This window comes from Anoplophora glabripennis, unplaced genomic scaffold (genome assembly GCF_000390285.2).
Source record: "Anoplophora glabripennis isolate ALB-LARVAE unplaced genomic scaffold, Agla_2.0 scaffold179, whole genome shotgun sequence".
NCBI lineage: Eukaryota > Metazoa > Arthropoda > Insecta > Coleoptera > Cerambycidae > Anoplophora > Anoplophora glabripennis.
In genome coordinates, this window is record NW_019416483.1 from 718216 (window position 1) to 733258 (window position 15043).

General features: G+C 29.7%; 1 protein-coding gene across 1 annotated transcript in view; it reads left to right on the forward strand.

Annotated features, from left to right (window-relative positions):
* LOC108907722 overlaps positions 1–15043 on the forward strand; it is a 483302-nt gene that overhangs the window by 382297 nt on the left and 85962 nt on the right. The window contains exons 9-11 of the mRNA XM_018711519.2: positions 10218–10285; positions 10773–10916; positions 12821–12971. Of these exons, the coding sequence (XP_018567035.1) occupies positions 10218–10285; positions 10773–10916; positions 12821–12971 (363 nt within the window). The remainder of the gene's footprint in view (positions 1–10217; positions 10286–10772; positions 10917–12820; positions 12972–15043) is intronic.

A 15043-nucleotide genomic window follows, 5' to 3' on the forward strand; every position in this document is an offset into this window, starting at 1 on the left:
AAGTCATGAACATTATCCATAAAGTCACTAACGGAATAAAAACATTTTGACAACAAATAATTCTTTATACATAATTTAAATTTAACAAAACATAGTGATTTTACATGTGATGGGGGGATATTGTACATGTTTAAATTTAAGGAATTTCTCGCACTCAGTGCTAAGCGCTATCGAGGTAGCCGCAAAAATTTAGAAGTACGAGTACAGTAGTTAGTATAGTAGTAGTAGTAGTATATCCGATTGAACCGTGTAACTGGCAATATTCTTATAAATATCCAATAAACAGTAATGAACAAATAGCGATGGCAAGGGCATAATTGCAAGTTTCGCAAAAAGTTGGCGGCAGTGATCTATATAACCTACGTTGGCTAGAATACGAATGGCTTTTTTTGGATTCTAAAGGTTTTTAAAGCGCTAGAGCAGCTCCCCATAGCACAATACCATACGACAAGATGGAATTAAAGAGGAAAAAATAAACTGATCTTAAAGTCTCAGCACTAATCACCTCTCGCAGTTGCCTTAACAAAATAACTACTCCAGACAACCTCTTATTCATGGACTCAACATGGTCAGACCAAATCAATTTATCATCAATTTATTTTTTTTGTATGTAATATTTTTTGTTTGTATGTATGTTTGTTGTATGTAATGTAAAATTACATCATACGAGTAAAGTTACATGCAAGTAGAGGATATGCGCCAACATATAATTTGTTTAAGAAAGGCAAAGGAAGATTTTTTAGTATTTTGTTGTTATCATATCATTTGGCTAAATAAGTGTTATATTTGCGTCAGAGGTAGTGATGTGAAAATGCTGTTATGTTATTTTTATTTTTAAAAACACCAAGCGTTAAAAACCAACCAATGTATGTGATGCAAGAATTGGATAAATGACATATAGCTTATTCCATTCTTACTCCTGTCTCTAGTAGGAAATAAGTGAATTTATTTTATAGTTCGGTTTGTGAAAAGCTCACATATTCCATATTTGTACCAATCGAAGAGAGTGCATTTTTAAACCTGCGTCATGTTTCCAAAATATTGATTTATTTCCTTCTTTCACCAAGATCTTCAATTGTAGTCGAATTTTGTATTTTTCTAAGAGAACATATGCTATAAACATACGTATTTATAAATGATATAAGAGTGCAATAGAAAATTTTACGTACACAAAAATAAAGTTATATACCTACATGATTAATGAGGAGCCATTAGTGAGAATGAAAATTATAAATGTTCTAAGTTAGTACGCGGTATAAAAATTATTCTCATATCATTTCTTTTAATTTATACCCTTTGTCGTTACTTGTCATGTAAAACTAGACATCAACAAGTGGTGACAAAGTATATTTGTTAAGGCTATTTAAAAATAGACCACTTTTTTATGATTCTTTGTTTAGATATAGGGCGTGGTATTATGATACCACATAAATATTCAATGCTTAACGCAGAACTTGTAGAGAATCTCAGTTCTAATCTAACTTTAGTACACCTACTAAAATTCAGTTTTATGCAGCAGAGACTTGAGGGGGGACATGTCTTGCCGCTTACTTGAAAATATTTCCTACGCCTAAGGATTGTTTAAGAATATTACTGAATTTTTAATTTACATGCCAATTCGGCGTTTGATAATTTAGAGAAAACAAACAGGTTTAAAATAATCTTTTTTCATATTTGTTAAAAACCAAATCATTTTGGCGGATTGGAATTAAAACACCCTTTATACATAAAATTATATATTTAAGCCTCGCTCCCAAAGGCGATTTAATATTCTAATACAATATAAATTTGAATTCGTACCCATTCATGTAGATGTAATATCTAACATAAGCTAATGCACAAATTTGTCGCCACGATTAAGGGAGGAAGCTATAATGTATTTAGGAAAGTCGTTTCGACGTTTCGCCTTACTATAGGGGAATATAGCAGTACACTGCATTAATGATAAATATTTTCTATTTGACAATTCAGTCATATCTCAATTTCTAGTAATAAAATAAAGTGCATTTAGAAAGTAATTTGGTTTTTACTGGTTACTTATTTTATTTATTCACATATTACTAACGTGAAAGTGATATCTTCAATAATTTTAGAAATGTGTATAATGCAGTGTCTTGATTGATTCGACAGTGTATTAAAATTGTATAATAGAAGGTCTGTCCATTCACTGTAAACAAAGACATTACTAACTGCATGTTAAACTTAATCCCACAAACTGAGCAATTAAAGTTCACTGCTAGACCATAACCTCAAATGGTTTCTGGTTAAATACACGACATGCGAATTAAAAAAAAAATCAATGAAATATGAGAATGATAAATCAAATAAAGAATAAGTCGTTTGACTAATTATTAATCATCAAGAATTGAAATTTATTTTAGATTTTGGAATTTAATAGATCGTTAAGTCTCGATCAGTTGTGAAGTGTGGAAGTTGCGAATATGGCTACTAGGCATTTGAAAATTGAATTTTAATAATTATTATCAGTAACAGCCGTGCTTACTTAGAACCCAAATCAATGAAATGTAAATAAATCTTCAAAGCTTAGTATTTCAAAACAGGAAAGGAAAATAGGGAGGTAAAATTTGCCTGAGGTTGGAATTAAGTCTGCTTCCACAGAATCAATTATACTCCTCTGTTTTCTGAAATTGAAAAAAAATGGAAATTGAAAAAACATGTTAATATTCGAGTCTTAATCTGTTACAGCTTTGGGTAATTTAAGAATTTCATGCAGCTAGTTGAAATATACAAAGACACTTAAATCTATAACAATTTTTCTTAATTCATAAAAACCCACGTTGCTTTATCTTTTCTATTTGAATATACAGAGTTATAACACAAAAGAGTGCATTTTAACTATAAACACATTTTTAAGATCTCGTTTGAAATAAATAGATATACATTTTCCATAACTTATTTTTTGAAAATATCTGGATACATATAAAGAACAATTTTATTACCCTTAATTATTGAGGTTTATCATTTCTCTCATAAATTGTAATTATTAGAATGAAAGCTTGGGATATTATCACTATTTGAGGAGGAAAACTTTATCTGATAGCTAAAATCTTAATCTTTTCTCAAAATACCATAAATTGGTTCTAAAATACACAGGGCTTCCACGAATTGAGTTGAAAAGAGAGAAAAAATTATTCTTGTTAAAAAATCCTGCTTCAGGAATATAGTTTTATGTGGACCAACATATACAAGATCTCCTCTATACAGGGTGTCCCAGAATAACGTGTACAATAGAAGACCACAGATTCGTGGACTCAAAATAAGCAGATTTAGGCTCATTCACTTATATCCGAAATCTCTTCGTTTGACCACTAAATGGCCTCAAATTCCTGAAAATGTTTTGAATTGTGTAAATAACTCGAATATGTATTAATCGATTTTGATCATTTTTGGGGCGTGAACTTGTGCTTTCAATCTACAAATTTTTATGTTATACAGTGTTTTTTAAAACTCCTACAAAATTGGTGTATGGTGATAATATCCGTTCAAAACTTTTTCTTCTTTCGGATAATAATGACAACTATTTTATTTGATAGGTGATACTATTTGGATGTTTTTGGGCCTCTCATAGAATAAATGAGCGGTTTGGTTACAAAAAATATTTTTTAAATGTCTACATTATCTTGCCACGCATATTACAATACTTAACAAAGTCCTACTAGTCACTGATTTTATAAGTTGACTATATTTTCAGTTTGATCTGTAAGTCATTGTAAATGTTAATTCTTAATAAGTGCCATAAAATATACCATATGCTATTTCATTTTTCGATATGGATATACACATACAACGAATTAGATTTATTTACAACGTGCCTAATTTTATTGAAATAATTCGTAAAAACAATCAAATACAATAAAAAATTCTGGTAATAAAAATAACAAAAGTTGAGGTTATTAAATTCAGTACTACTTATTATAAAAACTGTTCAAAATGACCACCGTTATTTTTACAACAAAGGTTAATTCGGCGAAGGACACATTTTGCAGTTCTTAAGGGCTATTTTTTAAAACATTTATTGCATTTTGGATATGCCTCCACAACTCAGTTCAATGTTAGATATGGAATTATGCACTGTTGTTTTCAGAGTGCCCCAAAAATAATCGTAAGGTGTTGAGTCTGGTGAACGAACAGGCCAGTTAACAGATACATTATATACTCTACCGATCCATCGACGAGGGAATCTTTGGTTGAGATAGTGCCGGACATTTACAGTGAAATGTGGTGGAGGGCCATCATACATAAACCACATGTTAGCTCTGAGTAATAAGGGCACATCTTCCAATAACTCGGGTTTTGCAAAAATTCTAAATAAAATTCAGTCTATTGGCTAGAATAACAGGGCCAATAATAATGCTATCCTAAACAAGACCAAACTGAAATTACAGTCAACCTACAAATTCAGAGCCTACTGGCACTTTGTTAAGTATTGTAATATGGGTGACAAGATACATTTAGAAAATATTTTTGTGCCCAAACCGCTTATTTAATCAAAATTCTATAAGAGGCCCAAAAACTTCCAAATGGTATCACCTATCAAATAAAAAATACCTAGTGTATTCGAGTTATTTATAAAATTCAAAAAATTTTCACGAACTTTGAGGCCATCTAGTGGCCAAACGAAGCGATTTTGGATACAGGTGAATTAGCCTAATTCTACCTATTTTGATTTCACGAATCTATGGTCTTCCGTTGTACACGTTATTCTGGGACACCCTGTATAGAACTGGTTTTAAATATACAGGTAATAGTAGATTTTATCCCTAGAGCTCAATAGTATTTAGAATTTAATATGTACAGGGTGATTATGTTGCCCTAACCTTATCAACAAAGAAAAGTTAAAATTTTACAATTTGGGATACAATCTATACGATCACCTTGGGAAGTGTATGTAAAGGAATTTGTAGCATTTTTTTATTTCTGAAAAGTTTAGTAGATATTGTCAGAAGTAATAACAATTTTTTTGTAGGTAAAATGTCTGTTTCATATAAAGTATTTAAAAATGTTATTAAAAATTTTTTTTACGAATCACTGTATTGCAAAATTAAAACTATGGATTGCCAACTAATTTGCGATATTAACATATATTTTAATTCTAAACAACAATTGAGGGACTGAAAAAATCAAAGTAGGCCTTAAATAACTATTATTCCTTTCCAATATTCTACCTCCTTGAGAAAATCATGTTACAGTCAAATCGGGTGCAGATCATTATGTACATTACCTTTTCTTGTAGAAAGTATAATATTCTCCAGTCGCTCGTTTAAGTAGCACTATCTCTAGGCAATTAATTTGCTTGAAGGTACATATTAATATTCAAGTAAGGGGTATATTCGAAAATTTATTGTACATTTCCATCACAAGAGAAACTTTGCTAAATCAAAGTAGGGTCATCTTTCATATCAAACTTAGACGAAAGGTAGGATTTGGGTAAATCCCATTCATTTTACGCTTTCACATCAAATAAATGTCCCTTGGTAAATGCTTAAATAAATGGGTATGATTACACCTACACGCTACGGGTTTAATATTTCCTGTTACATTTGTTAATTAGACAAAATTGAATCAAGTAAGGCTTTGTTTATTTACTGAATATTTCAAATGGTTAAGAAACTTAACAATCAACGCCATCTCCTATACATTGCACTTCTACCGCCCCTACATACACCTACTAGCAATTTTTATTAAATTAAATTGCGCATTCTTAAAAATAAAAATCGTGTTTTATTTCGATACACCCTTTGGCAACCACATCAAATTCGGGATCGTTATTCGTGGCCTGAAGCAATAATTAAAACAAATAATTAAAATATTTTTAAATGCCTCCATTACGCTTCAAAACTTTTTAAAATATTGTTAAATTTAATTATTAAACATTCCAATTCAACTTCCAATTGGAACTTGAAGAGGATGGACTATGGGATTTTATAAATTGTAATTGTGTTTAAATATGGAAGAGTTGAAACATATAACATATAACTAGTATAAACAGGATGAGGACTAAATATTTTATAAATATTAATTGAATACAGTAAAAAGCGAATATTAAAATATTTGAAAGATTAATAAGCTATTAATATAACGCGAAACAATATGTATTTATTTATCCGAAATATGTATTATTTCTGTATACGTTAAGGTTCACGTATTCTAAATAAAAAGGTGCTTCAGTCGTTGTCAGACAAAGAAATAAAACTGCCTCCCAGGTAGTGGTAATATCTAGCAGAGAAAACGTAAATTGCAAATGTTTCAAGAATGTCAGAATTAGAGTAAAGTAAATAACAAGTTGCTGAAATTGAATTGAAGGTCATAAGTTCGGGTCCTAGCGTAAAAGATTTACAATCCTTCGTCTTACCCAGGTTCTATATAGAAAAAAAGGCGTAAAGTCGATATATTAACATTTTCAATATTTAACATTCAATTGTTCCAATTGCTTTTTATCTTTTCCAGTGGCAGCAGTTAATTTGTTAACAAATTATTTATTTTTCTTTATTGCACGTAGTCAGGTAAATATACATATAGGAATGTTAAAATTAATAAAAAAATATAAAGTAAAGTCGATCAAGAAAATTGTTGCCTCTTTTGTAGAGAAATAATAATTTCCACATAAGGTGAATGGCAGTTTTTGAAAATTTCTGTCATGTTTCGACTGATTTTCGAAATAATCCAGGCGGTATCTGTTTTAAAAAGGGTATACTTTGATAAAACGCATATGATCGGAGATTTTTGTTTCAACAGCTTCTAAATAACATCAGAAATGATAATTTTTCTATGCAAATAAAAAAAACGTGGGCTTAATTGTTTTTGCAAAAAAAGTATAAAAAATAGCAAAAAAACTTATTTTTTTCTTGGATTTCTCGTTGACAACTTAGCATTCGTTTTAAACAAAAATGGAAGAGGGAAAAAAAGTTTTGTAATTAAACCTTGAACAAGACAGAGTTAGTTGTAATTCGAAAAAATAATTATTGTTGTTGCAAAAATCGGAAAAATCATTTAAAAAATTGCAAAAAATGCTAATTTATTTGTCAATGTTTTTCAGACAGTTGAATAATACCTAGGATCTTCATACTTTTTCTAATTAAACTTCTTAGTGCATAGAATCATCACACCAAATTTCATCCAATTCGGTTCGATAGTTTTTACATAATAATCAGATAGAATAAGCTTTAAAATGCTTTTTGAAAAATTCAAATCGGACGATTAGGTGAGCCGTGGTTATTGTTTAAACATTTCATCAGGTTTTTTTTTAAATACTCGTCTTTCCGAGTACTTTCAAACCAAATTTTAAAATAAAAAAAATTGAAAAAAACATTAAATCATTGCAATTGTTTATAAGCGTGAAAATTGCGAAAATGTTTAAACAACCACTACGGCTCCCTAATCGTCCGATTTGAATTTTTCAAAAAAAATTTTAAAGCTTGAGAGCTCTTCTTTTTGTGGTGAAATTTTCAAGTATAAGGCTTTAGATTATTAGAAATTTGATTTAGAAAATTTTTTAATTAAAAAAAAATTAACAATTATTATGTAAAAACTATCGAACCGAATTGAATGAAATTTGGTATGATGATTTTATACACTAAGAAGTTTAATTGGGAAAAGTATGAAGATTCTAGGTATTATTCAAGTGTCTGAAAGAAATTGACAAATAAACTAACATTTTTTGCAATTTTTTAAATGATTTTTCCGATTTTTGTAACAACAATAATTATTTTTTCGAATTGCAACTAACTCTATCAAAATTTAATTACAAAACTTTCTTTTCTCTTCCATTTTTGTCTAAAATGAATAGTTACTAAGTTGTCGACGAGAAATCCAAGAAAAAAATGATTTTTTTTTTGTTATTTTTATATACGTTTTTGCAATAACAATTAAGCCCTCGTTTTTTTAATTTGCGTAGAAAAATTATCATTTCTGATGTTATTTAGAAGCCGTTAAAGCAAAAATCTCTGATCATATGCGTTTTACCCAACCCGAAACAGATACCGCCTGGACTAAAAGCAATAACGGAGCTGCTGTGTTTTTGTTGAAATCTCTGTGACGAGCTTTCCTGTATTATATTTTAGTAGAATCCAACGACGCAGGTGAGATTTTTGTATAACTTTTCCAATTGTAATTCAAAATTATTATAATAAACTTAAAATAAACCTGTTATAATTAACTACAACGTACAACTTTGACACCTCGATAAAATTGTGCTCTCTCTTATTTATTTTTGGAGACGGTTGGCCCTATATATTTGTGAGAAAAACGTAAATTAAAAATAGGTACGTGCACGCAGTACACTTAAATATTGTACTTGAATTGCTACAATTTGGACAATTAAGTGGTTATATACTTTTTTGGGTAATATAAACCACTTATTATATCTCAAAGTACTGTAGTAATGGAAAACCTCAAAAATTTCGTCGAAAAATATCGTAGTTTGAACAATTCTATTTAAGTGAACATGTTTACGCCTTGTGAATATTATAACTATTACTAATATTACAACACCTGCATATTTTTAAAGTATAATCCTTGCATATAATGGACAACTAAGACCGACTGATAGATATTTGAAAATTTTTCATCTCTAAAATACAATTGTATTTGATTGCAATTAAATCTACATAAGATTAAAACTTAGATCAAAACTGCATTCTTTTTTTCTAGATTTATCTTTTTTATGTTCTGAATGTATGGAAATTTTTTAAAAAATTCTGTAGAAATGTCATATTTTCGATAAAAACTATTTATATACAAATAACTCTTGTAACATTTGATTTTTGATTATGTTTGGTTAATTGTGATTTTCTGTTATAATTAATTTAACTTTACCATCTAATATACACAACGCAGACTACTTTTACTGTAATTTAATTTTTTTATTCTTTTGTATGAATAATAATGCAACCAAAACATTGTTTATTATTCCCAACTTCGATATTCGTTAAAAATATTCACAACAGTCTGAATATAAAACTCAATATGTAAACTAATACGTATACAGTCTGTATTTTTTGCATATAATATTAAACTTACAAACTTATTTTCAGTTAAATACACTGCTGTATATTTTATAAATTGTGGGTCCTAGAATTCACTTTACTGCCCCCTATTAGTCAATTGATGAACTGTCCTAAACAATTGCCTGGTAAATTTTTCCGTTTCCAGATATAAATTATTGGTGCTTACTTGAAAAATTATCCTTATGTAAAAATGCCAAAATCGATTAAAATATCTATTTATTTGTAGTTCTAAATTTTCTTATGTAATAAACTTACTTAGTGTTATGATAAAATTTAACACTTTTATTACTTGCATAGGCAACGAATAAACAGAATATTAACGTTGCATGTTTATTTTCAAAATTGCGGTACCTTATAGAGAATACTTTGAAAAAACCCTGCTTAGATTTTCTGTACGTTCAGTAGTTCCCGAATAACTAATTATTATCAAAGCCAAAAGGGTCATTTTTGTTTTGAACGACGATAAATCAGCGACAAATCACCGTCGAAGCACCTCAACTTAAAGAGAATTTATCGAATTAAAATATTTGACAGGTGGGATTATAAAAAAAATTATTGGAGCTCGTGGATCTTTTGAAAGGAAGGCAAAAATTTTGATTATTTTTCCGGTGGATTTCTCATGATTTCTTAAAAGTGGTCAACGATAAAATTTTTCAGATCCTGAAAGTAGACACTTCAAGCTTCAAAATTGAGGATTTTTTAAAATTCTTTAATTTCTATGACTACTTTATATTATTATGAATGCTTAATAGTTCGTATGAATTTTACTCCTTTTTAATTTTTTTGTAAAGATTATTATAAAAATTGGTTTAGACTCCTTGAAGTTTGAAGAAACATATCGTCCTTTTCTTCAGAAGAATCCTTGAAACTTTAGGTCAAATCAGTCAGTACTTACAAATCGTGTGCACTAGTCTTTAGCATTTCGGTGCATGATAAGATGTGATGTTCTAGTCATTAAAATATGAGGCGTTTCCAAAGGTAGTTGTAAGCTCTCACTTGATTAAAACTGTCTCGATTTTTCTGTGTTTTTATTGCATTTATATTTACTGAGATGATTCTATATTCAAAAATGTAGAAAAATATACTATTATTTAAACAAATATCTTTATGTTGTTTTCTCAGAAATAATCAATACCAGTTAATAATGTTTTACAATTATTTCTTTTTCTTCTTATAATTTATTTTTTTTAGCGAAAGAAACCAGCAATAAAAAACTATCGGGATCGTTCTACAGCAATCATTCACGAAAGCAATCAGGGGTAAGTTTTATTCTAAGCAACTAACTTACCTAAGATCCAAAAAAATATATACACTGACAAATGTAGTTGATTTTATTTTTAATTGATTTTTTCTTTTTTTCGTGTACAGAATAGTCTCACCAAAAATCAGCACACTTTGATCTTCCTCAATATATTGACCCCAAGTTTATTCAAATTGAAACATTTATAAAAAAAATACAGCATGTTCTAGTTATTAGTGTATTTGCCATAGAATTATTTTTTCTAGACTCTACAGTTTTTAAATGTGTAAGATTCCTTACAATTAAAATTGTTCACGTTCCAATAACTAAAAACAGAGGGAGGGGAAAACCCCACGTTCAGTGGCACCCTGTATAATTAAATAAACTCAAGTACTAGAAAAATAGTTTTATTGCGAATAAAGAAAATATTTACGCCCAGTGATTTAATCCAGATGGTTCCAGAACAAACAACTGAAGCTATATTAATCTCAGGCTTTTATTTGTAGAGTTATCGTCCTCGCACCACAAGTTTCTTCAGTTCGAGCACAGAAGAACCGAATGTGGCCAGCTCGACGCTATCCTTGCACGACGGCGACCAAAGTAAAAAACAAATAAAACAGCGACTAACTGCCTTCTTTGGCAACACTAAGGTAAGATATCGCAGGCGACAGAAGCGTATTAAAGCTGTAAAATGTAATTCAGTGCACAGATAAAATGTGTTTAGTAACCCAAATCAACTATTTTCTAGTGATTTAATTAGTAGGTATCTTTGCTGTATTTGCTTTATTTCTTTGGGTATTTTGTCATTAAAAAAATAGTTGGAAACTAAAGAATTATATCCCTGTTCCACAAGCATCAATCTAAGATTGTAATTAAGGAAAACGATCGTTAAGTCAAATAATGCTTTTATTTCTTACCATTTTTTTACAGACAATTTGGATTTATTGTGACCATAAAACGTTATGTTGTTATTGTCATATTTAATGATATAATTAATAGTAGTAGTAATCTGTAATTAAAATAGTATGACAAAACTTTGATGGTGGATCCTACGTAATAAATTTTTTTTTAAAATAGTTGTACAAAAACGCTTCATTTTCGAAATAAAGGGTGTTCAACATGAATAAATATGTATATTTTTTTTTAAATTGCGAGAAACAGTTGACTTAGGACAATATTTTACTTCATTCATGGGTTACTTAATTATTAATTAATTTGTGATTTAAAATTCTGTATATCTGTATTTAAAGAAATTGTCTTTAAGAAAGGGTTATGATATACAGGTTGATTCAGTCATAATGTCATTAATTTTAACCATGTCGGCCTAATAAAGACAGAAAATCTAAAATAAAATTACTCCATAATTCGGCGCCCTACCCCGAGACAGGGAACGCACCGGGGCTATAGAGCGTTCTAATGTTGAAGCGAAACAGCTGATTTCCCCAGTCGTCTTGAGTCTTGCAATTGTTTTCAAAATCAGTTGCAGCGGATCTCAACTTTATTAGCAAAGTGCTATGGACGGATGAGTTAGTGTTTTTTTAACCGTACTGCGTCATTTTAAGTGGGTAGATACTCTTTGAAAAGCAATAAGTCACACAATAAGGTGTGCATATTACAAACTGAATAATTAATTGAAGATAATACTAACTGTTTATTTCACTACGGATTAAAAACGCATTAAAAGCTAGATTAATGACCGAATATGACTGTAGGTCAAGATTCACTCTATAAACCTTTGTGGGACGGAAAGGGGTTTAAATAATGATTTGAAAATATTTTCTTTCAGCGTAAATATACATTTTAATATTTTTTTTTAGCAATTAATAATAATAATAAACGTATTTATTAATAATAATTCAGTACATGAGCGTTATTCTAATAATTATAAAATTTATTAAGAATGCAAGCTTCCACTCTTACACTTAGCCATTGGCACCCTCTGCCTCGAGGGTTAAATTTATTTTGTAATTAAATGTATTTAGTTAGTAAACATTATTTACGAATAATAGATTAAATTAAATTGTGTTTTATTATTCTACTCATTTTTCCCTATCTTCCCTTAAAGTTAATGACATTATGCTGAATCACTCTGTATACAGATTTTAAATTTTAACGAGTTGTTGTCTTCACATCGGTCGGACTTTTTTAATGTTAATTATTATTATCATTATTTCTTAATAAATTGATCATGGTATGACATTTTGCCGTTTATCTCAAAAACAGTGCAGTTTAGTGACGTGCACAATGACACATTTATTATTTAGCGCTCTGCTGTAATAGTGATCCATCTTCAATGTACCTTGTACGTAAAAGAAAACCGTGACATTTTTTGTGTTTATGGATAATGATAAACTTAAACTGGATCTAAAATATGAGTGAAATCGCTTTAGCTATTTTCTTGCAATTAGAAAAAAACTATTTTCTTTTAACTTTTACACCACGTGTCAAGGAAACGAAGCGTTTTTATGTACCTATGTGTTAATATAAGTGTGTGAACTTTTTTCGTTAATTAAAGTTTAGTAAAGAAATTTAGTAAATATCGTCACTCTTGTAGGATACAAAATACGAAGCCCTTATTGACCAATTAGATAAGTACTCGAAACAAGGAATCCCTCATATCGTTAAATATCCTCAAGGCCAGTGCGAATCTGTCGATGCTCTATACAAACTTGAAGATGACTGGCGAGACATTATTGAATTTAGTGGTAAGTTATTGGCATTGATTTTCAGCATTCTTATTTCCTTATTTTATTAAGTTAAATTTAAATAAAGTTTTACACAAATTTACACTACTTGCATCTGCATATTGTCTTTGTTATATAACACAGACCAACAAAATTTCATTTTTTTTTTTGGAAGCAGAAACTTGAATATATATTTCCAAAGGATTTAGGTGCGCTGAATCCGAATCTGGCAGCGGAATTGCTCTATCACGTCAGGTTTTTGAGATATCCTAACCTAAAAGTGCAAAAAACATTGTTTTTCGTCATATTTGAGGTTATGTAATAATGCCATCAATTCTTTTTCAAAAAACTAATACATTGAATCTAAAAGTACAAGGCTCCCTCCTTCGAATGCCGTTGAATTTGCTCAAATATCTTTTTTTTTTTCGTTGAGATATCACATGTTGAAATTTCTAAGTTCTCAGTTTCTTAATATGCGAAAATCTACTAAGGATCCCTTAGACATCAAGCAGTCGATTGCAATTCAGAAACTTCATACCCATACGGTTTGTGGGTTTGGAGTTGGTGGGCTTGGGGTTTGTAAGCTTGGAATTTGCAGGTTCGGGTTTTTGTGTTTGTGGATTTAGGGATCGTGGGTTTGGGGTTTGTGGGTTTGTGGATTTGGAGTTTGTGAGTTTGATTTCGTATGTATTGAAGGTTTCTGAGTATGAAGTTTCTGACTTGCAATTAACTGTTTGACGTCTAAGGGATCCTTAGTAGATTTTCGCATATTAAGAAACTGATGAACTTAGAAATTTCAACATGTGATATCTCAACGAAGAAAAAGATATTTGAGCAAACTCAGCGGCATTCGAAAGAGGGAGCCTTGTGCTTTTAAATTATATGTATTTTTTTTAATGAATAGATGGCATTACTGCACAACCTCAAATATGACGAAAAACAGTGTTTTTGCACTTTTAGGTTAGGATATCTCAAAAACCTGACGTGACAGAACAATTCTGCGGCCAGATTCGGATTCAGCGCACCAAAATCTTTCGGGAATGCGTATTAGTGTGTCTGCTTCTTGACCCTTGTTGACCTGTGTAATAATTATTACATTATATTATAATATTATTATTTATATGCTACAGCGCTACAGCTTAACAATTAATCATGGTAGAAAATACAAATAAATTAAACATTCACAAATTTCTGTCTATTATGTTTGACATTTTACAGATATCAGATAATTTAATTTAAGAATTCTTGTAAGGTTTCCCTAAAGTCGAAGATTCATTTGACTTTTTTTAATGGAAAAGGTAGGCGTTAAGAATAAATCTAAGTATATTTAATTATTTTCTATGTAGTACACCCACATGTGTACCTAAACGTAAAATGGAAAAGCACTCATTTCATTATACTGCCATTTATTCGGTGTTCCTTTATTTCTATTATAAATAAATTAATATTCAGAAACTTCTGTAGGTATGCATTATTACAGGGAATGAAAATGCTAGTAATTTCAGTACCGCTTCTACTCGTTTAGTAGTTTTAGAACAATGAGAAAACTATGGCGTTACCACACACAGCATGCCATTGTGTATAAAACTCGAACGTTTGGTTGCATTTAAATATTTAACACATTTTGCCACTATAGTAAACTCTTCTATACTTAGAAAATATGTGAAACCCAAACGTCTTTTATTTAATTACTTTACTTTAAAAACATGTTTCTAAATTAAAGAAGAGGCACTGTTTTTGAATTATTTTTTCCTGAAAATTTATTCAGTTATTTCTAATATTCGTTGTACATATTTTTGCTACACGTGTTGAAAGCAATCGTATTCCATGTTTAAACCTACTTCTGTACTAAACAAAATAAAAATGCTCTCCAGAAAATTTTCGTAAAATCCTTCTCTACTTCATTTCTTACTTTCGTGTATTTTAACTTTTAGACATTCTTTTATGTCATAGTGACTTTTGTAAATGTTTCATTTTATCATTTATGTAATATATTTTATTTAATACTTACAATTCCCACTGGAAATTATATTACTTTTGTTGTGAACTACCTACTACTAAACTCCAGTTATTTATCGAATAAAAAATGTATT